Raw genomic sequence first — 26,144 nt, forward strand, 5'->3', positions numbered from 1 at the left:
AGGAGCTAAATCTGTATGGCCCCAGGGAGAAGGCTGTATGGAAATGGGGCATGGGCAGGCTTTCCCCCGTGTTCTATGGGCTCTCGTTTGTCTTGTACCCCACCACAGCAATGCCACACCCCACGAGCTGGTCTTCAGCACTTGTGGAGTGCTGCTGCAGCACCCTTGAGATGACTGTGGTGTCAGAACCTCTGAGGATGACTCCTGCTTTATCCCTTCTAGTGCTCGACCATCCTTGCCATGTTCAGCTGGGGATATTCCCAGGCCTTCCCACTGGACACTGTCAGCAGAGCAGCGGACTTTATGGCAACGCTGAGGCTGATCTACCCCCACGCAGACACCCTCTGTGAGAAGGACTTTGAGTGGCTCTTTGACTGCCCTGAGACAAAGCAATTCCTCGAGTGGTTCTGCAGCATGGTGGGTGAGGAGAATGTACTGAGCCCAGCTGAGGTGGAGGCCTATGAGGCCCTGCTGGCTGCAGGCAAACCCATCTTGGAAGGAGATGCCCTGGAGGAGGCCCTGCGGATGTGCTGCCAAGTCATGCAGCTCCCAAGCATGATAGCAGATGAGGGGCCCTCTCAAGAGGCCCTGCAGCAGGAGCTTCAGGAGCTGAAGGACTATCGTGACTGTCAGCTCTGGAGGTACAGGAAGCTGCTGGCCTGGACAGACAAGCTGCAGCAGGAGCAGAAGTATTTGGAGGAGGAGGAGAATGTGGTGAAGCAGGACTTGAGGATGGCTCATATGGACCTGAAAGAAAAGATCTTCAAAACCAGAGCTGTCTTGAGCCAGGTCAGCCAGGCTGCAAAGCAGGTGTCAGAGTGTCAGGTGGGGATGGGCCAGCTGCCAACACTGCTGTGCCAGATAGATCTCGGCCCTTACCTGGAGCAAGAACAACAGGCCACCAATGCATTTGAGAGGTTCATCCAGCAGGTCCTACCAGAGAGTGTCCAGGCTCCAGATGCTTGGGAAGCAAGTGCACAGGGAGAGAGAAGCCTGAAGGAAGGGCTGGAGGCTGGGGCACAGATGGACTCATACTGTGAAATGCCACAAGAGAGAAGAGGAGCTCCTTATCAAGAACGCACAAAGACACCGTGGGGGGTGGCACCAGCAAGCTGGGGAATACTGGCCCAAGGCTCAAAAGCAGAGCTGCTATTGGATGTGGGGAATGAGAGAGATGTGTTGAGCATGGAGAGTGAGGAGGAGAGAGATGGTAGCCAGGATTTCACAGAGAGAATGGACACCAAAAAAACATCAATGCCGAAAAGCCTTGGGACTGATGAAGATGAGCTACTGGAGGACCAAGACAGCTTCTGGAAGGAGCTGGGCCAAATAGAGACAGCATATATCTGTGCCCGGAGGGAGGTTATAGTCACGGCAGCAAAAGTGGAAGGTGCCTGTGCTGCACTGGAGTGGGCCCAAAGGACTCTGGAAGCTCTTGAGGATAACCAGGTAGGGCCAGTGCCCCCATTCCTCCACCATCCTTTGTGGCAGGGTCTGCCTGCGGCAGAGGCAGTCCCTCCTGCTGACCACTGGAGCACAGCTGACAAGCTGGGAGGGGGCGGCAGAGCCAGGCAGCGCAGTGTCACCAGCCTGTCTTGTGTCACCAGCCTGTCTTGTGTCCCCCTGTGCAGCAGGCGGTCGAGGCTGAGCTCCGGAGCCAGGCTGCCATGCTCCAGAGGCAGCTGCACACCCTGCGCTTCGACATCACGCACACTCTGACACACCAGCTGCTGCCCCTGCTGAAGGCAGAGGCCCGGCGCCGCTTTCGCCTGCCCATCCTGCATGAGCACTTCAGCCGGGAGGCTGCTCGCCTCCAGAACATTGCCAGGAGGCAGGAGGCAGCGGCTGCATGGCTGCCGAGCCAGCACAGCCGCCTGGATCTGCTGGAGCTCCAGCTGAAACGGGAGAGAAAGGAGCTGGAACAGAAGGCTGCTTGGTTGGAGAAGATCGAAACCATCATGAGGAAATCCCAGACTAGGCTGCAGGAGCAGCAGAACTACTTCAGAGGTGCCAGGTCCTCCCAAATGGGTCATCCACGCAAATGGATAGACCCCAAGGACCTCACTGCTATACGGTAAGGGCCTGGGGGGTCTGAGCACGAAGAACAAACTGGATGTGGGGGCAGTGGCATGGGAATGGCCGAGGCAGGCAGCACACCCAAGCTACCAGATAGACTAGCAGTGCTCTTCTGCCAGTGCAGCCACTGTGTCTCCATGGTGGTGTGAAATTCCCCAGATCTGCTTCTTTCTGGCTGGCTTGGACTGAGGAAGCAAAGTACGGGCTTGGAGAGTGGAATGAGTACAGAGAACATAAGTTTTTCTAGAATGCTAAGGTAGAGAGTGTAGAGGCAAGTCTTCAGCCATGGAGAAGGAGAGCTGGGCCACAAGAAAGCACAAGCTGCTTAGAACAAGACCTTTCTCGGACTAGGTGCCCTGCATTGACTGGGTCTTCTCAGTCTTCCCCACACAGTTCTGGAGTAGCTGGTGCTGGTGTCTGTCGAAAAGAAATCACACACTGGCTCTTGAGCCAGCCTGGTCCTTTATGGTGCTCTTCCCAGAGCTCCATGACATGGGACGCTCATCAGGAGTGGCTGTCTTCTCATTGCTGACCCACATCTGCTTGCATCCCAGTCTTACAGTGCACAACAACCTCAGAGCCTTGATCTTCCTCAGCCCTGGTGCTGTACTCACAGCTCTGCCTGGCTGTCCTCTCTCACAGGCTCTGGGACATGCTGATGGGGGAAGTTCAGGAGAAGCAGCCCTTCCGCAGCTACGAGGCCTTGGCAGCCAAGTGCTCCCAGCTGGTTCAGGACAAGAAGGCACTGGAAGCCCAGCTGGAAGCTCCTATACCCGAGGTGTCTGCCCTGGAGTCCTCCATAGAGGTGGTCTATCACCAGCTATACAACAGCTCCAACCAGCTGCAGCTCTCCTCGCCGGTAAGGAAGCACTGCTGCACCCCTCTGCCATCCTCCCTGGGTGCAGGGGGGAGACCTCGCTGCCTCTCAGCCACAGAGGGAGGGCAGGTTGGCCTGATCCTTGCCTTGTCCCAAAAACCATCCGGTGAGGCAGTGGCTGGCTATGGGACACAGGTGATTCTCACTGTGTCTCACATGTGCTGTTCAGTGTCGAGATTGGGGTGCCTTAGCCAAGGTGTCCCAGTAAGCCACCTCTGCTCCTTGGACTGGGAGGGTTTGGAGGCCAGAGCTGGGTGGTTAGTTTGTTTCTGGGGGGCTGAGCTGTTCCACAGGTCTGAGGAAAATCCCTTTATTTCTCCATGTTCACATGAGTTTGGGCTCTGTCCCTTAGGAGATCACCAAGCTGATGCAGCAATTGATCATCATGCAGGACGACCTCCACCAAAAGCTGACAGACTTCCTGGGTGACTTGGAGGTGAAGCACAGGGCTCTGGAGAACCCCATCCTGCAGGCAGAGCGCAACCTTTATGTGCAGTTTTACTGCGATGAGGATCGGCTGAGAGAGGTGGTGGAGGAGCTGGAGAAGCAGGCATCGGCTTCCTTCCCCTCCCGTGAGGGGAAAGGAGTAGGTCAAAGGGATCCTTGCTCCCTGCCACAGTAGTGGTGTCCTCTCTTGGTTGGGCTGGGTCCTTAATTCTGGACTGGGAGAGAACTCTGGTGGTCTCTGCTCCAGTGACAGGTTACTTGGGTCATGACCTGGCAGCTGGGTTTAAAAGAAACTGGGAACTTATTCCTTAAACAGTTTCCAGGGGCTGGTTTAGATGATGCGTAAGAAATTGATGCATCTTGTGGCATTGGAAGCCTTGGATAGACAAGACACCTCTCATGCCATCTTGACAAGAGGATGGGTGCTGGGGGCAAGAGGACCAACACTCTCTGTGCCTTTCCCCACTTTCTGGGGAAAGGGGTTTTGTATGTTTTTGGGAGAATAAAAAGGTCTGTTCCTCACAACTGCAGAGCAATCAATAAGCCTGTCCCTTGTGCGGTGAAATCTACTCACTGAGTGTGATCTCTTGGCTATGGGCTGTGATGCTTGCAGGCTCAGAATCACCCTTCTTTCTCTCACTAGCCTATTTCAAGCCAGCATTCCTTGAATTCAGCCTGCTACCTCCTCTCTGCCTGTGGTGGGTCCCTTTCCAAAGAGCCTGCAGGTTCAGGGTGCTGCCAGCTCTGTCCCTGTGCTGCAGTCAGCTCTTGGGGTTGCTTGGTGGTCCCTGCTGCCTACCCCCATGGACAGGCACGTGGGGCCAGCCCTCCTCCACAGCCTCTCCAGGACATGCTGGAAACACCCAGGAGCCCCTTACTGCCTTTCTGCCCTTCATTTTGCCTCGGAAGGAGTGAAGGTGAGAAGCTGCATGGGCAGCTGCCCAGAGTGAGCCCAGGGGGATGGATGGAGGAAAAGGCTGGGGACATTGCAAGCCTATTGAAGGGGAATTGCTGCAAAGGGACAGGCTGTCCTTGACCAGACCCAGCTTTGCTACCCTCTCCCTTGACACAGTTACCTCTGTAACATCATTTCTGTTGAGGTTCTTCAGGCTGGCAAGAGCAGCATCCAGGGCTGGGAGGGCTTCATCCAAGTCCTTCTGAGCATCATCTGCAATGGCTTGGGCTTTCTGAGCTTTCTCATTGGCCTTTGCCTCCTCAGCCTGCACAGCACTTCTTGTCTCTTCAGCCACAGCTGTGTCCACCTGCAACACCATAGACAACCTCAGAAGCATGCTGGAGGCAGAGCTTGACTTGGCTAGGAAAGGATCACAGCTGTCCTGGCAGCTTGTGTGTCTTCTTCCAGCAGATCTCAGGGACCTAACTGCTGCAGGGGATGCCCTTCCTGCACCATACTGGGAGAAGGTTTTTGTCAGCCTGTATAAACCATCCACAAGCTCCAGCTCTGGCTGTGCCTGGGATGATGTTAGTCTTGCAGGAATTAGCTGCTCTACCCATCTTCCTATTGGCATGAGTAGAGGATGCATGGGGGGGGGGGGTGCAAATTTGTAGGGAGATGGAGGAATAGGAAGATATGCTTAGGGGTTTGTTTCTAAAACTGCCACTTCTGCCTACCCCAAGGGTTAAAACACTACCAGGAGGTATATCTGCTTATCTGCTATGTGGAAATTTAGGAGATTGCAGATTCTTTCCCCTCTGCATGCAGAGCTGTATGATGTTAGTGTCCCTGTTGACTCTGGCCCAGTGTGGCCATCCCACAGTAGGAGATGGGCAGGGAGGAACACAAGGAGAGAAGGCAGTGACAGCCAACACAGAACAATTCCCTTTTCTGAAGTGGCATGAGTGACTGTGTGATGATCCCTGAGGTATGGGATCATCACACAGTGATGGGGGGTAGGCTGCAGCTGGATCAGCTCCCTGGGAATGGGATGTGAAGAAATGATCCTGTTCAACAACAACAGTCTGGCTTAGAGCTGCTCAGCCCACCTGAGGATTGTGTTAGTGTTGCTAGACTGTGCTTGCAAGGGCATGGGAGCTGGGAGCTCGGCTGCCTGACCCCTGGGTGGTGGTTTCAGACAGGGGCATGGGAGCCATCGCTTCTGCAACAAGTGGTGCTCACCTGCAGCAGAGCAGGACCCCAGCAGGAGGCAGTTTTTGCTGTCAGTGCAGCTCTGCAGAAATATCTGCTGTGCCAATCTGAGGCGTTTTTACCTCTGATCAAGCAGGATTTTGCACAATCCCTGCCAGGCCCCTCCAGCCTGTGTCGAGTCCAGTCTGAGCATCAGAGTCAGAAAGTGCAGGGCTGCCCAGCAGCGGTACCTTTATCTGTTCTATGGTTGCCTCAGTGTCCTTGGCTGCCTGGGCCAGGAGAGGGCGGGAGGACTCCAGCTCCTCCTGCATCTTCGCTACATCCTCTGCTGTTCGCAGGAGCTGTGGGAGCAAAGCAGAGTTAAGAGCAGGGCCAGCAGCCATGGAAAGCCCTAGGAAAGGGCTGTGCTGCCCTGGAGGGTGCTCCCTGCCGAGCATCGGGCTGTGCAAGGCACAGGTCTTGCCCTGGTCCCTGCTAAAGCAACAATCTGACACTGTGGTGAGCTTGTAAACAGTAGTGCCTAATGCTACCTGCACATGTTAGGCATCATTTCAATGAGGCAGCAGAACAATGTTTCTGTTAGAGGGGTTTCAATTACAAGGTCAGTAAGGAACATCCTGAGAGATGAGCTACACAGAGGTCTGTGGTCGCCTAAGACTGGGGTTCATTATTCTTTCAGAGCCATTGCAGACTCAGACCTTCAGAAAGACTGGCCCTGGCAGAAGGCATAGTTCTCACTCGCTTTAGCCTGAATTTTTTCCTGTTACACAGGATGTGTAGGACATCTCACTGCATCTCTGCAGCTATAAATACACTGCTCAGAGTGCATAAGGGGTAGCCTCAAAGCTTTCCTGGGTATGAGGGACAAACCTTGTCCAGGCCACTTTGCATCCTGTTCTTGGCTGTCTTCAGTTCCTGTTGCTTCTTTCCAATGAGGGAACTGAATATGCTGAGGAACTCCAGGTAGCTTTTGGGAGTGATATAATTGTGTCTGCCCAGTTCTGCTAGGAACAACTGGCACTTCTTTGCCACACTCTGGTGGATTGCTACACATACTTGAATCTACAAGGAGAAAGGAAAGAAGCAATCTTACTCAGCACTGAACATGTGAAAGGCAAATCCATGTGATGCCCAGAGAGAGCAAAAGGGGCTTATGAAGAACCAAACTGTACAGTTACAGCAGAGCTCATGTGTGTGTGTGGGCTTTAGTGCCCTAGAAGGGTGACAAATGGCCAAGCCTGTTTCAAGGCATACAAAAGCTATGCAGTTCTGCATTTGAATGATCCTGCCATGGCACATTTCTGCTGTGGGGTAGGACACTTTTGAAGGTGTGCCCTGCATCCATTGTCTTGGTGTATTCAGAGACACAGCACACTGAACAGACGGGAGCAGATTATTCCCGAGGATGCACCTACCATCCCGCTGATATCTTCATTACCGCTACCAAGAAGTGGGATTTCACTCAGGAAGGAGGAGGCAACGCTCTGCAGGGCTTCAGCAGGCCACTCATTGAACCAGTCAATGGTACAGCAGTTCACAAGAGAGGGGAACTGCCTCAAGCGTGCGCGGAACACTTCTCCGATGGGGCTGAGGGCGAGGCATGAAGAGATGTGTTACAACTGGCTCCAAATAAAAGGACAAAACAGCTTTCCTTCTACAGAACCACCCTGAAGCCTTGCAGAATAAGAGGGACAGGAATAACACCCAGGGAAGGAGGGAAAAGGGGAATGAAAGTTCAGGCAGTGAGCTGCATGCCCAAAGGTACACGTCTGAGCCCATTCCTTGGCAGTCCTCGGGATATTCTGGAAGTATTAAGATGGTTTATGGGTCCCTCCCTAGGGAGAACACTTAAGCGATAAGAAATAAATGTGCTCTGAAGTTTATTTCAAGCAGGTGGGTGCAGGGATCACATCACCAAACCAGAATCATGGGCCTGATTTTTCTACTTGTTCTTGCACTGGGAATGCCCTGTACCTTCTGGTATCCCTCCTGCAAGGGAGCAAGCTGCTTATGGACTGTGCATTAGATTCATAAGCAAACATGGTGCAACTGAGCCCCAAATTCAAGATATGTCTGTAACAAATGGCTCAGTGGTGCAGGGAGGAAGAGGTACCTTGTGTTTCATCTGAATCACACATAATCATACTCTTGAAAATTTCAAACTTTGTCTTGAGACCAGCAAAGTGTTTAAAAAAAAAAAAAGTATTTAGTCCTAGGGGAAGGTGTTCTGCAAACCATATTCCTATTCTTTCTCCTCCTCCAAAGTCTGGGGCTCGGAAATAAAGATCCCATTACACAGTGAAGCAAGGCAAAGGATAAGGAGGGAATAATTAACATTAAAAGCATGGAGCTGTAGGCCTGAAGTGTACCTCATGCACAGGACCATGTGGATATTGCTGCGAACCCGGGCTGTGTATGCAGCCATCAAATTGGCCTTGGTGGGCTGCTGCCCTAGATCTCGAACAATAGGCTTCATAGCTGTCAGGATCTGGTCTTGGTCCTCAGGATTGTAAATGTTAGGAATGTCACCAGAGTTGAGCAAGTTGTTGATATCTTCGAGGAAGGATTCACTTTTAATCTAAGTAGATGATAGGTAAAAAAAAAAAACAGTTTCTTATGTCAGAAGGCAGTCATGTCTCACATGCCATGGAGATAATTTCTGCATAAATACAGCCCTCAGCCTCTGTAATAAGAAACATTTCTGTGATCACTTGACTCCAGAAAGGCACACCCTGATTCTTGTCCAGCACTTCCCATTAAACAGCCATATTCAGCCATTTCAGGTGTGGGAGGGTGTGTTTGAGAACAAACCTCCTTCTGCCCATTCTGTGCCTCCTTACAGACCAACTGAGCTCAGGCTCTTGCTCCCTGCCTCTGCAGTGAGACCTCAGACACCTGGTTGCTCCGGGTCTTCGTTCCTCCAGCACAGAACTCTTCATTATTAAAATAAAGCTTATCAATGTGGGAGACAGAGTAATTGTAGGGATGTGTCACAGGCTGTGGGACGATCTCCCTCCAGCACTACACTCACCTCTCCACCTTTGCTAAATCAGAAATACACAGCATCCATCTCCTTGACTAAATGTACCCTCCTGGGCCCCTTTGCTCCCACATATGCTTCTCACTGCAGGGAAAAGGCTGCAGGAACAAGCAGCATTTGACTGATGCTCATCTCCCTGCTTAGGGCTTCGCCACAAGGGAATGGTTCCTATGATAATGAAGGCAGTAAAAAAGCCTATGGGGAACATAACTGTGATTCCAGAAGTGGAAATTGGCCTACTCATTAGCAAGTTACAGTTTACAGTTACAAGCCAGCATTATCCTGTGGAACCAGCAGGAGTAAGGTCCTAAATCTACTCTATTTTTGAAAAGGAAAAGAATCGTTTTACTTAGGACTTCTGATATCAGTGGCCAACGTAGTGCTTAGCTTCAGACAGCTAAAATCTATGTACCCACCAAACCCTTGGATGGAGCTGAAAGGAGCTTCCTTGAGCTAGAGAAAAATCCACCCACTCACACACAGCTCTACAGACCCTCTAGCAATAAATGCACCACCTCCAGTTTCCCCGAGGCTCTTTTATAAGATGATGAATACAGGCTACTGAAGAAATATACAAGTTGTGTCTGGTTTGTGTCAAGCTCCTTAATACTCTGCAGGGGAATTTATTGAGCTTGGAGATGTGTTTTTAACTCCTTTTAAGATGGAATCCACCATGCTAATACTCCTGTACCTGTGTGTCTACAAATAGGAAAGTCTTGGGTAGACTTTGAAGGCCTGCCTTCATCATGATCTTCCTCACATCATCTCGCCATTCGGTCATGCCGTAATTTTTGGACAGTTCAATCTGGAAACATTCATTTTCTGCCCTAAAGGAAAGAGAAGCCTGTGGAGTTACATCAGATTAAAATACCCTCTTCTGTCAATTCCCAGTATGTGTTGTGTACTCAAGAGGAAAGGGCTCAAGCAAGTTGTTCTCCTACAGTGAGTCCTGAGCACACGCTTGTCCTTATGCACCAAGGACAGCCACCAACCCAGGAACATGTTTTACACAAAGCAGAGATACCAGAGCTAGCTAGAAACCCAGTGCAGATGTGCATGTTAATTGAGTCCTAGCTCTTGACTCATTTGAGGAGTCAGCAGCCAGAAAAACATGTAACTGGCAGTGGGAAGGACAGAAAAAGAGATTCTCTGAAGGCAGCCCCAATGGAGCTGCTCCACATTACATGCATAGGTGGGAGTGCATTACTTACATGTGAGATGCCAGTCTGGTGAGAGACTGTCTCCCACTTCCCCCAACACCCAGGAGAAGAGCATTGCCCGGAGCCTGCCGCAGAATCCGGCTGATTCGGCAGATGTGCTGTATTGCATCCATGAAAAGCACAAGCTTCAGTTCTGGGGTGTTGCTTTGATTGTACTCCTCCAGGTAGTCTTCAATCACAAGCTTCAGCTGTGGGTAGAAATGCTCAGTTGTGGCTACCAGATAAAATCAATTGTGTGTGGAGGGGGGGTTATTGTCTGCCGGCACAGCCAGGACTAGGGGAGGGCAGAGCCTGGTGCTTAACAGGGTCTGGGAGCAGCTCTCCTCCATGCTCCTATAAGGAACTGCCACTGGATGGGCTGAATTCAGTTAGTGGTGGTGGCAGTAGCTGCTCAATGGTGACCTTAAACTGACTCAGGCAAGTGACTATAGTCTGCTGTTCCCAACAGTGCTGTTTGCCTTGAGCAACAGCAGGGTGTAGTTCAAAATAAAAGAGCTTATGGCTGCCTGATCCATACTGCTCCAAGGCTTCCCTCTGGGTTAGCTCCCTTGCTCTATAGCTGACCACTGCCTGCTGCTGAATCCTGTGGTTAGGATCCTGGCTGGAAAGCACAGGTGCCGGGAAAGAAAACAACACTGGCTGTAGATGGGTACAGTAACACACTCCTCTCCCAGTCCAGCCATCACATGGAATAGCTGCAGAAGCAGTTTCTCCTGCCCTTCCCAGGGCTCTCTTCAACAGCACCCTCAGGCCAGAGAAGGAGATGAAGCATGAAGACATCTGGGATTTGATCCTACCCCCTCACCAATCTCACTGTGAAAGCAACACTAGCTGGAATTCATACAGTGCTGAGATCCCTGCCTAGATGCCTAAGTGCTGTGTGCATCAGTGGGGACTGTGCAGCTGCCTCTAAGTCTGGCTGTCTCGGTGGAGGACAGGCCTACCTACTTTGTGAAAGGGATTGGAAAGCTCAGTTAATTACCAGTCCTTGTCACACAGCTATCACAAGAGGAGAGACGACAGAATAATCATCTGTTTCTGATAATGAGAGCAAAAGGCACCACTCATTGCCTTTGCTTAATTACCACTACCCAAGTACTCCCAGTATCTTCTCCAACAGGGAGTCTGGCAGTAACATTAATTACTTGTAAAGGTCAATTGTGAAGTCTTTAATGGCAAAAATAGTATTGTTTGGGGGTAATGTGCCATTTCTTTCCAGCAAATTTCACTTTTCTCTCCCATGTGTGGCTCATTTGGGAGATTTGGCATAGCAGGCTGCCTCCAGGATTGCAATGAAGAGACAGCTTGTTCCACCTCAACTGCCCATCACAACACATGCAGCCACTGTTCATATATGGGGTAGGATTTCTCAAGAGACCCCTGGGAGGGTTTGTGGTTTCAGACACCTCCAATTAAAACACTGCCATTGTTACTATTACTGTTTTCCATTGTTTATAGAAGACCGGGAAGATGTGAACGTAGTTCACAACGCGATTCCCAGGGTCCTTACCTTATCCTGGCTGTCGATTGCTTGGTATACTTTGACATTGGCACCTGGCTCCATGAAGTCTCCAAACAGAACTGGCAGCGTGGGAATGACCTCCTTAAAAGTGGTGCCAAACTCCTCCATCTTCTTCGTCATTAGGTTGTCAAACCAGCTCCGGTCCTCGTCGCTGACCAAGCGATCACGGAACACTCGGCAGCTCTCATGGTACCACAATCTCAGCAGGTGCTCTTTGTTCTGGTAGGAAATCCCAGCAAAACAGCCCCCGTGAGAGAAGCAGAGAAGTGTTATGAGCGTTGCTGTCAGGAAAGCTGGTTCCTGCCCAGCATGTGGCCAGCTCCACTCCTGTTAGAAGGCAGCTGGAGCGGAGAAAGAACTGGGCGGAGGAAGCTGCTTTCCCTTCTCCTCTCAAAAACAACTCTTGTCAAAACAGCTGCTTTGCAGAGAGCTCATTACAGCTTCAGCTTATCCTCCTCTATTTGTCCATATGTCAGGCTTTCTTCGAGAGATTTAAATTTTATGTTCTTTGTTTTTATCTTTCCCCAGTTTGATTTAATTTTTACGGTTTTCTTGTGTGTTTTATGAAAGATCCTCTTACTTGGTTGATAGCACAGAACCTATAGTACTTAGGGCCTTAAGTACTTCCAGTGATAATTCAATCTCTACTGGCCAGGCTGGAGCCAGAGCAAGGTCCTCAGGAGAGCTGAAGGGGCAGAAGCCTCCACTGACAGAAGCAGGTAATAGAACAACACTTCTGCCCCTGCTTGGTCCCTGTCTGATCCCCCATGGCTCCATCCAGCCCTGAATGGGTGGGCTGTGTCCTACTGACTCCCTGTGGCCACTCACCTGCTTCACCACGCCAAGGAAGGCCTGTGATGAAAGGGGGGTCTGCCTTCTACTGGTACTAAGCAATAGCCAAAGGGGAGGCCACCACACCCATTGAGCAGTATCAAAATGCATCTCCAAAGGGAAATTGAAGCCTGTTTTCAGGCCTGTGGATGAGGCCTCAACTAGAACATTTCTGGTCTTGCCCTGGGTGGCAGGGCTGTGCTGATGGGAGGACTCACCTCGACCTTGCTGGGCTCAGCCATGAGCATGCCCTGGAACACCTTTGAGAGGTCTCTCAGGTTGAAGGTGTAATGTGACTTTGCTGGCGTGGGCAGCAGCTGGGATGTGATGGTCAAATACACGGAGATTGTGGCATCTACTAAGGGCTCATTCAAGTCTTTTACTGCATCTGCTCCTGCTGCAGAGACAGAAATAGTGGGAGAGGATGTCAGGATAGTGACTCTGGGCTGAGAAGGTCCTTGCAGTGCAGGAAGGTGGCTCTGAGTGTCAGAGGTGCTGGCTAGGACTTGGGCAGAAATGCACTTTCTTCTGCTTTTTTCGGCAGACACACTGAGGGACCTGACCAAGCACCTGCTCACTGCAGTGGACAGCTGCCAGTGGGTTTATCAACTAATGTGAATCAAATTTGGGAGTGGAAGAATGTTTCACAATGATTCTGTGGTGTGAAGACTTCATGCCCCCCAGGAACAGAGGAGGCACTGCCAGACAGGTAATTGATGCCTACCTGAAATATTCCAGACGGATTTTCCTTCTCCCTCCTTGCATTCCTGCAGTGAAATCTCAGCTACTTTTAAGCTAGAAGGTGTGAGTGCCCTCTTAGCTAAACCCCCTGCAATTTACTATGCCCAGCAAATGCAAAGCCACTGAGGAATAATTTCTTATGCAACAGTCTGGCAAGGTTTAAACACAGCTGCCAGTTTTAGAGCATAATTATTTTTTTTCTCCCAATGAAGCTTATTACAAACACTCCTGGAGAAGTAGAGCCCTGTGACACCCCAGCATTTTGCATTGTTTTGCATTATTTCAAAAATCCTTTAGTTTCTCTCTAAACTGCAGCTAGATGTTTCAGTGTGCCCCTGAAATCACAGTCAGGTACTGGTGCTTCTGAATATTGCAAGCACTCAGAAAGCTCTGCTTTGCTTCTCCCATAGCTGACTATTCTCACTCCTTTCTACTGGCATATTTGCAGATGAGGGCATATTTGCAAAGATGATCCTAAATTCCCACCCTGTCAAGTATAAGAGGACTCATTTCACTCCAAATGAACCCTTTTTTCATGGTGGCTGTAGCACCATGCTCAGATCCACCCTACTCAGCTGTCTACAGGCTGCAGCAGATGGAGAGTAACAGAAGGCTCTGCTTCCACAGAAGGCTGTTGTCTGGGCAAGTGTCTGCCTGCTGAGAGCACAGGTAAGTTGTGCCATGCTGTGCCCACCAGCTTGTTCTGTTCACAGTCTCTCTCATCTTTCTGCTCTTACTTACGCACTGGATTTCTGTAACTTTTTTCTCCTAGGAGTCCATCTAGAAAAAGACAAAAAAATGAGTTCCAGCTTAACCTATTGAGGTTAAGAATATCTGCATTGTCCATCACAAAAAAAAATCCTCTTTGAAAGGCCCAGGCTATAGGATAACATAAGCAACAGTGAAAGCCAAAGCTAAAGTTTGCTGATTTGCACCAGCTGAGTTTGGCCCTGAGACTAAACAGTGTATGAGCTCTCTGTTTGCTAAGCCTCATAAAACACTTTCCCTAAAGCATCTTCAAGCAACTACTCCAAGTTCCAGTTTTCAACACTGATCAGATCATCAATATTAATTCCTCCCGTTCCAAACTCCATTATCATCTGGTTGACTTGCAACATGAGGAGAAGGTGGCAGTTTTCTGCAGGACTTACCCATCCAGCTGCCGAGGATGGTGGAGAAGATCTTCTTCTTGCTGCTGTCATCCATCTCGGTGAAGGAGAGGTAGTTGAAATGGCGAGTGAGGCGTGGGGTGACAGGATTCCTTCCCCCTCCAGGAGGTCCCATGGCACAGACAAAATTAATATCTACCAGCCTCTTAAAAGTACCTTGGAGAGTGCAAAATCAGGAATGAATGCTGAGTTGTAGCTAAAAACCCTCGCCAGAAATCTCCACAGCAGGTACACGTATCTAACAGGCCAACTCTTGCCAAGAGCTCTGGGCACAGGATCTGGCTCATACCGATCTGTTTCCGGTCGTACCAGCCCTGGTGGTCCATCCACTGCCGCAGCAGCTCGATGGGTGGCTGAGCTCCGTACTGCTCCAGCATGGGCATGTTCAAGTCGTCGATAAAAAAGATGAAGTACCGACCAACTGGAGGCCCGAACACTCCCTTCCGCCTGCAAGGACAGAACCAGTGTCAGGACAACTCCTATTGCAAACGTACTCCTAACTTGATCCAAAAGCATCTTTTTTTCCTCTGGATGCTTCCTGAGTCAACAGTTTCAGCTATTTTTACACTTGATACACTCCTTTGTAAGGGCCTTTGCATGGAAAAGATCTGGAGCGATGTTCCAAGCTTCTTTCCAAGCACGGGTGAAATTTTGTCTACTTATGCAAAATGCCAAGGAGTAAATGGGTGCATATAAAAGCAAAGCTTGAGCCCATGAACCTGTTGGAAACTTCCAACCAGCGGCTGACCAGGGAGGCGAAATGGAAGCTGTTTACTGTGGGGAGTAGGACTGCGGGTGGGCAGCCACATTTTCTCCCTTCATCACTTTCTGTAAAGATCCCACACCAGGGTTTGCAAACACCTGTGCTGTGAAATGTAGTATTTCTGGAATAACTAGAATTGGAGCAACTTTTACCAACCCTCACTAATCCTTCTCACTTTCCTGCCATTATAACAAGCTATTATTGGCCCTCACAATCCCAGCTCAGATGTGCTGTGTGGAGTACTTGTTATCCACAGCTGTACATGCTCAGGGCCCCTTCAGGTCTTGGGATGAAACTAAATAGCCCAGTTGATAGAAACACTGAGCTCAGGGATACTGCCCTTGCACACACAGAAAGGAATCTTGCCTCTTATCCAATTTGCTGTCGATGAGATCCTGGGTTTGGTTAGCAGAGGTGCGTGCTGAAAACATCAGGAAGTGGGTGATGTATTTGTTAGGCAAGTTCTTCAAAAGCTTGTCTGCAATTGTGAGAGTTTTCCCTGTGCCAGTGGGACCAATGCAGAGAACCTAGAAGCACAATCAGCAATGCAGCATAATCACAGGCAAGCAGTCTGTGTTTCCCAGCACTCTGACATTTGCTGGAGGAAATGCAGATTACTGCTCTTTTAGGCATTTAAAGGTTGGGAGAGGACTGTTGGCCTTGCTTCTTCAGTAAGGTCAGCTGCCCAACACCAACGTCTCTTGGTGTGGATGGAATCCAACCAGAGAAATATGAAATGGAACTGTAGGAAACAGGTAAAGAGGGATGGTGATGGGCTATCTAGCAATTGCTGTGTTTTGATTGAACAGCTGAGTGTTGATATGCCTTTGGGGTGCTGCCATGGTGCCTGGGGACTGAATGGATAACTCCTAGTGTTTAAACACAGATTGGAGCAGAGGAATACAAATCTGTGGGAGTGGGAAACAATCTCAAAGTATTAGGTAGCTGTTAAGTTCTGACTGCACTGGGAGAGGAAGAGGCTGAATCAAAAATTCGAAGACAAGGCTGGGCACATACTGGCTTATAGTTGGTGAGCAACAGCTCCAGCAGATAGGCCATTCGGACTGTGTTCATTGTGGGCACAATAATGTCACAGAAGTTGGTGTCTGGAACCATGGTGAACTTTGCTGCAGCATCCAGCCACACCTCCCAGCGCACCTGAAAGATTGGAGTCCGCTTAGAGGGGGCAATTGCATCTATCCCTTCTAGGAAAAGGAAAACTATTGCTGCTCTTTTCCCTGTCACCAGTCCCTGTGTAATAGCTTGGATTCTGATGAGAAATTCAGGTTTCCAGCCCCTCTGTTGAGTCTTGCCACCCTTACCTTTCTGTATGGCAATGCTGGGAGTGTTCGATTCGTTACTTTTGGGAGGGACAGAGCCCAAGAGTTAGAGGTTATTGCCCCAGCAGCGACACACCTGCCCTCCCTCCTGAGAATTGGGATCAAAGCGGGATGGAGCACTTGTGGTATTTGCAAGAACAGGAATTCTGCCCCTGGCAGAGGGCTGAAGGGGGCTTATCTGGGATCCTGTCTTCCCATTCCGTGCCATCGCCCACGTTGCACTCAGAGGCACGTGAGATTTTCTACTTGTACAAGACATGGATCCCTTGTGCTAGATGGAAGCTGAAGATGAACCTCCCAGAGGCCACCATACAAATGAGACAGAGGTTCTGCCAGGGCTGTGCTGGAGAATACAGGAGAAAATCTACATTCCTGACCACCCCATGTGGCCTTCCCACTGAGACCACACTGGCACCTTCTGCTAAGCATCTGACACTCATGTAGGGTTCTTTTCTTTCACTTCAGGAAGGGGAAGCATTTTCCCTCCTTTTTAAATTCATTTTAGCCCAGAGTCTGGTGACTGTCAGTCAAGATGACCCTGACATGCCCTACACTGCTGTCTCTTGTGAAAAAGATGGAATATTTGTCTGCCTTGCTGCTACTCCAGACTCTGCTGCACACAGCTCTTCTGCTGTTGTTCACTGCTTTCTAACACAGACAGATCTATCCGTCTGAGCTTCTCCCTGTCCTCCAGCAGCCACACCTGTGCCACCTCTGACTTTTCTGAGCACTGACATGGGCACTCAGGTCTCAACTGACCAGCTCTTGGCTCAGCTTTGAAAGATCTGGTTCACAACTCTGAAGGCAAGAAACTGCCTTCTTGATTCAATGAAAAGCTTAATTTTGATTTAAACATTCTTGTTTGCTTCCTTTAGGCCTTTCTTATTTGCCCTTGATGAGAAAATCCTACCAAATCCTGTAGGACTGTGTTGCTTCCTGGTCCCTCCTCCTAAATTACCTAGCTTGGAATAAAAAATGAAATATTTTACCTCTCTAACTACTTCCTCATCCACATCTTCTTCAGTACTGCTAAGTCCAGCATCATCCAGTTTATAGTCATAAACCAGTCCTTCTTCTGGGAAGAGTAACCGGATCTGTGAGAATAAAGCTGTGGTGAACCTGGCTGCCACTCAGCTGAATTCTCAGGAGGATATGCACTACTTCAAGGAAGACTTTACTAATGGGATGCTACCCAGGCCAGGGGGCTCAGGTCTCTCCCAGAACTTCCAGCTCCAGAGGTCCCTTTGAGAAAGTGGCATACCAGATGCCAAGAGGAAGTCCATCCAAAGCCTCCAGGCATTCAGCTCTGATCCCCATTCCTCACTACTAATTCTTCTATAACGAGAGAAGATCGGCTTTTCCTTTACTCACCCTTTCCTTTGCCATCTTATTCCTGAGCCATGAGCTGAAGGCCTCACGACCTGCGGAGTCTCCAGTAGCGCCCACACTCCAGATCAAGGCAAATATAAACCAAGGTTCGATCAGCTCTCCCATACGAGCAACCTTCTCCCGGGGAATCGTCTTAAATCCCTTAGAACCAGAGACAAGCAGAAGAAAAATTCTCAAGTGTAATTGAGGTACACAAACCCCAGACTCTCCTTAATTTGCTCATAACTCTATTTAGCTTCTATGTAGTTTTTTCTAGCCAGTTTTTCACAGGCCTTGTTAATACATTCTGTGGATTAAAATTTGTTGTTTCATTGGTGTACTTGAGAGACTCTCTTTGCTGAACTAACATCACTCAACAGGAGCTGGGAGAAGAATTTAGTCTTAGGTTTTTAATTTGAAAATTGCCCAGCCTTCTTCAATGCTAATTCTCAAAGGACTTGCAATCTGAAGTGCATCACTGCTCAGCTCTGATCTCTGCTTTCCACTCATTCTCCAATTCCCACTGCTATAAATAAAAGTGAACCTCTACCCTCCAGCCTGGTAGGCATGGAGCTTATCTTGTGTTCCTTCAGTGGGCAGAGCATAATCCTTCCAGGTTTACTTGTGCTTTGCTGGATGTTGTATTACCTTCTGCCACATAGATGAGCTACAGCACGACCTTTCTGCACCAACATCTTGCTCTCTGGTGACTAACCCTTTCCATTACTTAGTGTCCTTAAGAGTTACAGGCACAAGTAACAGTGATAGAGGTAGCAAAATCTACCTTAATGGGAACGAAAGGCTGATACAAACATTCCAAGAGCACGAGGAGGCTCCTTGTGAGGTTACTGTCTGTTGAGGCAATTACCTCCTTCACAGAGCTTCGTATAAAGTCGATGGCCTCCTGGAAAGACAGGCAGGGACAGCTTAGTGTCACCATCCAGCACAGCTGTCTATGGTTTTATCTTCTTGCTCACCTCCATCATGTTATGTTTAGCAGGGAGAGTGTGACTGAGAATGCTGCCATTTCCAACTGCATCCCAAGTACTACTGTTTTGTCTGGAGAAAAGCAAGCTGAACCCCTTGTTCAAGTCTTAACACCAAGAAACCTCTGGGCCTCCCTTTTGGTTCTGTGCAACAGTTACGTTCATCTTGTGCTATCTGTGCTGTTTAAGGGTTTGCTCCCTTCAGAGCTTTCCTTTGCAGCTCCAGGTTCTTCATTAAAATAATGGCTTATCAGCAGAGTAGAAATAACAAGACTTGCTTGTACAACCTTCTCCCTGGAGGTACTCCACTGTAAGCTATGAAACTGCACTAGGGATTGCTTTGTCCAGAAGATAATTTTAAAATGAAATAAAACCAACTATAATGACCAATAAGACTTAGTCACATCTACAGAGATCAGTGAGTAACCTCTATTAAAGCCACAAAATTCACAGAGAAGTTTCTATGATAGGTATTATGCTGGTATGAAATGTTCCCACAATGGCATTTAAATCCAGGCCTTGACAAGTCTGGGCTGGTTGATATCCAAGCTGACATGGAAAGGCTGGAATAGAACGGTAGCTCACCTGGAGGAATCTCTTGAAGAGAGATTCCAGCTTCTGTGAGAAGCGCTGCATGATGTCTGGCATATTTTTCAGCCCGCATTCAATGAAGGGCTCCAGCCCCAAAATGCTGGGTTCCAGGTAAACCATGCCACAGCGGGAAACTGTGGCAGGGGAAGCAACAGCCAGATCCTGGACTTCAAACATCATGGTCATGCTCTGGAAATTATAGAAGAAAAGAAAGGATAAGGACCTGCTTGGTTTTGATATGTATTTCAGCGCAGGGAGGAAGGAGTACAGAAAACAGGCAGCAAAAGCGGGAGGGATGAGTTACCTCTGTCATCTTGATGATCTCCCCTGAGCTGAGGCACAGCTTCTTATTGTCATCAAGTACTGTGTTCATGTTCTCAATCCACAAAGCATCCACTGGCCCATCAAACATGTACCACTTCTTGTTGGAGTCAGTGGCCACGGTTCCCCGACGGATGAGTGTGGAAAAGATCCCATCTGTCCTGAAAGGCAGGAGGAAGGCAGGGCTTGGCCTGTTCTGGTTTTGCTGAAATAAATGGCAAAGTTCCCACCACAAAAGGCAATCTAATCTGGGTTCATGTGTCTCCGTTATCCATGAGCTGCAAAAAAGTCCACCTCATTCTTTTTTTTACTGAGACACATCTCAGCCTGAGTGACACCTCAAAACAATTTTTTTGGGCATTAGAATCTGGAATTCATGTCATTTAACTAACATGTCAACCTTCCCTTTAACATCTCTGTCCTCAGTGAAGAGTAAAGAGGCCTTGCTAGCATCCAGTTCAGGTCATAGGCAGGTTATCTGCTCTCTGGAGGTGTGTCTTTTTCTCTTTTTCTCTAGGTTACAGGGATAAATCCAGGCTAAAGAGCATGACCCTACCCTCTTTATAACTGAAGTTCCCCATCCCCTGCTGCCTGTGAACCCGGGTGGCACTGGAGCTGGTGACCAGCAGAGCAGACACAAGGAATGCTGGCTGTTGACAACAAGAATTTAATCTGTACATGGAAACCTGGAGTGTAGTTTCCATTCAGACTCTGGACTCTACTCCCACTATTAAATATTTATTTGTTATTTTTCTAGTACTAGTGACTTCCAGAGTATTGTTACTGAGATCAAGGGAAAAGAGTCTGTTCTAAGGCCCAGCTGATTAAAACAGATGGATTTGTCTGTAAATATATTTTAATGACTGCTGTATTTTTCTTTTTGTCACATTGACATGCCTGTGTGCTGCCCTCGGGTAGAGTCACGTCATAAATAAACTGTTGAGCTTAACTGGAACTCCTATAAAATGTCCTTCAGTAAATATGTACCAGATCCTAAGCTGGGAAGTTCTGGTCACGGCATCAGTAATGTTTACTTGCTTGCACTTTTCCTAGAGGTAGTTAGTTTCATACATATTTAGTTTCCCTCATTTTACAGAACACAGTCTTTAGCTTTGCCCTGAAACAAGTGCTGGCTGACAGGGCCAAAGGGAGAGTCACACTGCTTCTCACATCCTAGCTTATGGATAAAGCGAGCTGCAAAGTCAACCTCAGGTCACATATGGAAACATAAGCAGTAGCACCTGGCTGTAAAGAGGGCAAGTGGGCTATTGGTTCTTGTTTCCAAACCATGTAAGCAAGCAGGAGCCCTGGCAACGGGAATGAAATGCCGCTTTATGCCTCAAAGTCATTCCTCATCACTCAAGGATACCAGAGTATTTATACAGAACAATTCAAGTGCGCAGTCCAGAGGTCACTTTTCTTCAGAAGCAACACAAATGTTTTTAAGCTGCTGTATCTTAGGAGCAGAGGCATGTGCTCCACAGCTATTGAATTATTGTTCTGCAGTTAATGCTGTGAGCTGAGCTGCAGGAACTGTCTGGGCATGTGCTGGCAGACAGGCCAAGCACACAATGAGGGATGTCAGCTTAAATCGCCGTGACTGGCTATTGTAGCTTGGTGGGGATAAGGACTTGATCGCTTCTGGTTTTATGCCACCACCCCAAACGGTTCTCAGCCTTGAAGAGAAGATGCTCAAGACCAGAAAAGTGTTTTCTGTCTGGAAGAAAGGAAAGAAGGTTTTGTACTTTACCACTCATGCGTTAGCAAGTTGAACTCTCCATAGAGCTGGCCCATTGTGATGGATTTGGGATTCAGTACAAAGTAGCGGACTGCTTCGTAATTCCCGCCGCTAGCTGCAGGCTGACCTTTCAGTGATGTCATTGCAGCTGCCAGGACTTCATAACTCTGCAAAAGCAGCACAGACAGAGAGTTAACTGCCATGGCTCCAGAACGACAAAGCCACTTGCTCTCACAGCAACTGCATTCAAAAGGCAGTGAGAAAAGAGACATAGTGAAGCGTAATATCATAGTAAGGAGATACCTGGCTGAAATAAAAGCGCAGCAATTAAGCACTCTGCATGCAGTGGAGGAGGAAGTTAGATCATCTGTGCAAGAGGCCTGAAGCACCTCGAGAGGTCAAAATACGTCTCAGCCTTAGAAACCTGCAGCAGAACTAATAAGCCTCAGTCTAATCTCACAGCTCAAAAGAGTGAACCAGTAATATACCTCCCCATGGCTATAAATTTTTACTAACAGGCAGTATCTTTGTGCCCTGACTTCTATCTGAGAGCAGCTTCAAATGCCAGTGTGGGTCTTCTGTGAAACTTAACCCTCTGCATCACTAGGTAGGTGATGGCTTGCTGGGGCCAGCAAACTGTCTCACTCATACCTTTGTCTTCCCAGAACCTGTTGGTCCCACCAGCATCAGGCCGTGACGAACCACGGTGGTCTCGTACAGCTGGATGCACTTCGTAACAAAACCTGTACAGGAAGATGATGTAGAGTGGGTCTGGGAACAGTCTCTTTCCTAGGACAGCATGCTGGACTAAAAGCCCAGGTCCAGAGGGAGCTTGTGGAGAGCCTTTTTCCTCACCATCAACATCCTTCAGATTCGCCTGGATGCAGGATTTGCGGATGGCTTCTTCCAGGATGCCATAATCAACAGGTGTTTCTCTGATATTTGGAAATAAATCTGAGACAATACCATTGAAGAGCTTGAGGTCATCCTGCAGGAATTTGGGTACGTTGGCATCCCTAATAGCTCGCAGGCAGATCAGCTCCTGCAAGGATTTAAGGACTCAGGACTTCAGAGATCTTTCCTCTCATATGAGGATGCAGAAAAGGCCCCATAAGTCCATGGCAGTGTGAAGTACAAGCACATTTACCTCATCCATATCAGGATTCTCTCTTTTGAGATTGCCAGCTGTTGAGATGACAGTCTTCACAGCTCTCATCCCAAAGTCATAGTGGTCCTGAAAAAGGCACAGAGGAAACAATGTCATCAGATAGAGGAGCACCACCTAAAAAAGTAAACTTATGCATGCACTCAGTTAACAGGTGAGAAAAGAAAAATGAGAGAGTTATGCTTTCAGAACAATTCCTCCTTCATTCAAGTCTGCTCTCAGGATCCTTCAAACAACTAATTAGTCTTCAGCAGTACAGTCTACGAATGAGGAAGATGTGAATAAGTGCATGATGAAAAATCCTAGGTAGAACGAAAAGCAGGTAGGGCTGTTTGGCTCAACTGTCCTGCCACTGTAACCCTAAATATTCTTTAAGGTGAATCCAAGTCCAGCCACAGGAGCAGAAATGAGAATTAGAAAGAAAGAAGGAAGATGAAGAAAGGGTGTGGTGACCTTTTTGAGATATGCTATCACAAGGTACCAAGAAAACCATCCAGGTACTTCATGCCTAGGCTGAGAAAGTCTCACATTCGAAAAACATTCATGGACGTTAGGGCATCTACCTGGGAGCTGAGCTGTTCTGACAACAGTTTGAATGTTGTGGTGATCTTCTTTGCAAGGACTTTGGCTTCATTAAACCCAAAGGAGTAGAGTGAGATCTCAGCAATCATGGAGTAATCTGGGACCATCATAGCCACAGGACGAAAGAGAGCCTGGAACATACACATCCAACACAACGTCAAAACACTGGCATTTCTTGCTTTTTTCCCAGCAAACTGAAAAGGCTGAGTATCCATCCCAGACTGTTTGGAGGACACAGCATGAGTGTGCCTGGCAGCTCTCACTGCAGCATCCCTGCAGACTGCAATCTGAACGGTGCCATTTCCTTACACAAGTGTTTCAATCTCAAAGTGATCCTTGAGACTTTCCAAAAGTGTCACACCCTAACCCTTGTCACAGACACACTGCTGGGTCCAGGCAGCACCCAGCACCTGTACTGCCCCTCTTCTTTCTGTCTGTGCAGCCTGCCCTCCTCACCTTCAGGTTATCGGGCAGTTCAGTGCGCCCAGCATACCCTGGGTTCATCGTGATGAAGACTGCACAGGATGGCACCAGTGGGATCTCTGTGCCTTCAAATATGAAGGTTTCCACCTGGAAAATTAAAAATATGATCATCCTCAAAGAACAGAGCCTGACCTGCAAACTAAATAATGAAGCAAAATTTTCCCAGAGGAGAACAATGGCTTTTAGTTGTTAAATTATAAAGCACAAACACAGCTGCCCACAACTGCAGTGACTCAATCTGGTCCCACTGCAGGAACCCAGTATTACCAGCAATATTTTTCCTTGTATAAAAAACTGGGCTTGTTGAAGATTTATTTATAGGTTAATTATTATTTTTCGGTTTTTTACTCTTGAACAGACTTCTATCCCTCCAGCTGTAAACAAATGTCTTTCCATTTATTTTGCACTAGAGATCAGAGCTGCATTAATTCATGGCAAAGAGGGCAAAGAGAAACCTAAATCCTTTTTAAAGCTGTGTAGGTAGTAATTTCAGATGGGGGATAAAGTAATGCAGAAGAATTTACACAGAGCAAGTTTCTAATTCCAAGCCAAAGTCAAGGAGGTTCAGGTCTTAACCCTTCTGGGCCTCCAGAGAACAAAGCAGAGGCTGGCTGCTAGACTGGCTGACAGCTGAATCTCCATTAAAGCCAACAATGCACAACAATTCACTTTACAATGCAACTCTGTGTGTGCATGAACATACTTCTTTCTGCACATACTGGATTTTGTGAATCCACCAAAGCTTGGTTAACACATTTAGACAAATTTGGTGCTGGGCAGCTCATGGCAGAACACTGGCTGCCTTTATCACACCTCCAATTTTTATCAGCTCAGTGGATCTGTATCAGAGTGTCTCTCACACCAAAGTCTGCTGGCACTACAGTTCAAGCTGAAAGGTACTTCAGGCTGTGAGAGTAGGGGCAACTCTGGCAGCTCAGACTGGGGTGAAGTTAAAAATTCCCCTGAGGATGTTGACTGCGTAATGGACTGATACGATGTGCCACAGTTAGGACATCGTTCAAACCTCTCCTCAAGGATGCCTGTTCAAGTTACCCCTGAGCAGTGAAGCTTGTCCTCCATGAAGGAGTGTGCAGAGACAAGGACTTGCCTGAGCTAGCTCCAGTGGAGATTTTTTTGCCTGCCTTTGCATCCCCGTGTTCCTTACATACCCTCTGCTGCTGTGCTTTCTGGATGGTTGTGATCTGCTGGGCCACCACAGACAGCACCTCGATATCGATGCGGTTGAACTCATCGAAGCAAGCCCAGGCACCAGAGCTGGGCAAGGAAGGAACAATGAAGGGAATCAGGAACACCACACAGGAGCAAACTTGCAGTCAGAAGTTCAGCTAGCTCTCGAAATTATATATCCGCATACTGGGTAGGCATAACAGAGACTAGAAGCAAACACAAAAGGGCCCTGATGTCCCACGGCAAACAGGGACACAGCCACAGTGTCCTGGCTCAGTGGACACCCTGACTGTGCATTCCAGGCCATGCAATGAGTGACCATGGCAGTACCTGATCCTAGAGCTTGGGACAGATTCTGCATGGTATAGATTTGAGCTTTAAAGAGTTGTCCTGTTGAATTCCTGGTTTGTACCTGAGCTGTAAGTGTAGCAGGTACAGTTTAGGTAACTCTTAAGTCCATTTTTCAGAGTTTGAAAAACTGTGTATAAAGCTGGAAGCATGCATATGAGGAAGGTGATCTTCCCACAAGGCATGGCTTAAGAAATAAGTTAAATTACTTACAAAAAAAACATCTGAGAAAAGAATATCAGCTTTTGTCAGAGTAACTAATTCAGATTCACCAGTGTGCAACAGACTAATTGGACCAGCTCTGTTTGAAATGTAGAGAAGAGAGAAGCCTCTCTGAGAGGATCCCTCAGGGCTTAGAGCAGTCTCTCTTGGTTGCTCAATTTTGAATACTCTCAGCAGATTCTCTTCTTCTTAAGATTAAGCAGCTTGTGGGCTGAATCTCAGTCCAACATGGATGATATTAAAATAAAGGCCAAAGCTGCAAACATTTGCACAGGTGGATTAGTGCATTGTGGATTAGCTCAAAGCATTTTAATTTTGCCTTAAATGAACAAAGATCTCCTTTTATCTCTCTTTTTAAAATTGGATCAACTGTCCTTCCTTTCTGGCTGGAATTTTGTAACCTTGCTCATTCTGGAACTCAGTAACCCCCTTGCTAGGGCTTTGTTCTTCTGCTAGGGCTTGTTCTTTTGGGCTGCTATGAAATATACTCAACAATTCCCAGTGTGCAGCATCCCAGTATCCTACCCACTCCTCAACGAAGACACTCAGCATTTCACTGTACCTGGCTAGTCCCTTAAAAAACTTGCCCATTGCCATGAAGTCGAGTTGGTCAGAGCAGTTGAATACTACAGTTTGGATTGCCAGTGCTTTGCCCAGGTCTTTTGTTGTTTCTGTTTTGCCTGTTCCTGCTGGTCCTGCAGGTGCTCCTCCAAATTTCAGGTGCAGAGCTCCTGTAAGTGTCAGATAACACCTACAACAAAGAAGAGACCAGATGATGAAAAAAAGCATTTGTACTACTGATTTCAGCAAGGAGACATATGATCTATCCAGCTGGAGACAAGGAGGAATCCATCATTCATTATTCTACAAAACTGCTTAGATATGCAGCATTCTGCAAAGGAGTTAGAGCTATGTGGCCTTGATTAGTATTCATGGAGGCCTGAATGGATAAATCCTTCTGCCACTGGCTACACATTCATTCTCTGGAAAAAGGACAGTTACAAAAGGGTAAAACTATT

General features: G+C 48.1%; 1 protein-coding gene across 1 annotated transcript in view; it reads right to left on the reverse strand.

Annotated features, from left to right (window-relative positions):
- DNAH1 (dynein axonemal heavy chain 1) overlaps positions 1 to 26,144 on the reverse strand; it is a 68,218-nt gene that overhangs the window by 11,932 nt on the left and 30,142 nt on the right. Inside the window, exons 29-55 of the mRNA XM_048316018.1 lie at positions 25,688 to 25,876; positions 24,537 to 24,642; positions 23,341 to 23,454; positions 22,866 to 23,015; positions 22,285 to 22,371; positions 21,993 to 22,179; positions 21,789 to 21,880; positions 21,150 to 21,304; positions 19,383 to 19,560; positions 19,073 to 19,267; positions 18,286 to 18,405; positions 17,505 to 17,663; positions 17,123 to 17,227; positions 15,811 to 15,951; positions 15,160 to 15,320; positions 14,320 to 14,477; positions 14,013 to 14,186; positions 13,603 to 13,641; positions 12,339 to 12,517; positions 11,278 to 11,508; positions 9,759 to 9,955; positions 9,239 to 9,374; positions 7,877 to 8,085; positions 6,923 to 7,094; positions 6,378 to 6,569; positions 5,738 to 5,848; positions 4,477 to 4,662 (exon numbers count right to left, since the gene is read on the reverse strand). Of these exons, the coding sequence (XP_048171975.1) occupies positions 4,477 to 4,662; positions 5,738 to 5,848; positions 6,378 to 6,569; positions 6,923 to 7,094; positions 7,877 to 8,085; positions 9,239 to 9,374; positions 9,759 to 9,955; positions 11,278 to 11,508; positions 12,339 to 12,517; positions 13,603 to 13,641; positions 14,013 to 14,186; positions 14,320 to 14,477; positions 15,160 to 15,320; positions 15,811 to 15,951; positions 17,123 to 17,227; positions 17,505 to 17,663; positions 18,286 to 18,405; positions 19,073 to 19,267; positions 19,383 to 19,560; positions 21,150 to 21,304; positions 21,789 to 21,880; positions 21,993 to 22,179; positions 22,285 to 22,371; positions 22,866 to 23,015; positions 23,341 to 23,454; positions 24,537 to 24,642; positions 25,688 to 25,876 (4,123 nt within the window). The remainder of the gene's footprint in view (positions 1 to 4,476; positions 4,663 to 5,737; positions 5,849 to 6,377; positions 6,570 to 6,922; positions 7,095 to 7,876; positions 8,086 to 9,238; positions 9,375 to 9,758; positions 9,956 to 11,277; positions 11,509 to 12,338; positions 12,518 to 13,602; positions 13,642 to 14,012; positions 14,187 to 14,319; positions 14,478 to 15,159; positions 15,321 to 15,810; positions 15,952 to 17,122; positions 17,228 to 17,504; positions 17,664 to 18,285; positions 18,406 to 19,072; positions 19,268 to 19,382; positions 19,561 to 21,149; positions 21,305 to 21,788; positions 21,881 to 21,992; positions 22,180 to 22,284; positions 22,372 to 22,865; positions 23,016 to 23,340; positions 23,455 to 24,536; positions 24,643 to 25,687; positions 25,877 to 26,144) is intronic.

Source organism: Corvus hawaiiensis, chromosome 11 (genome assembly GCF_020740725.1).
Source record: "Corvus hawaiiensis isolate bCorHaw1 chromosome 11, bCorHaw1.pri.cur, whole genome shotgun sequence".
Taxonomy (NCBI): Eukaryota; Metazoa; Chordata; class Aves; order Passeriformes; family Corvidae; genus Corvus; species Corvus hawaiiensis.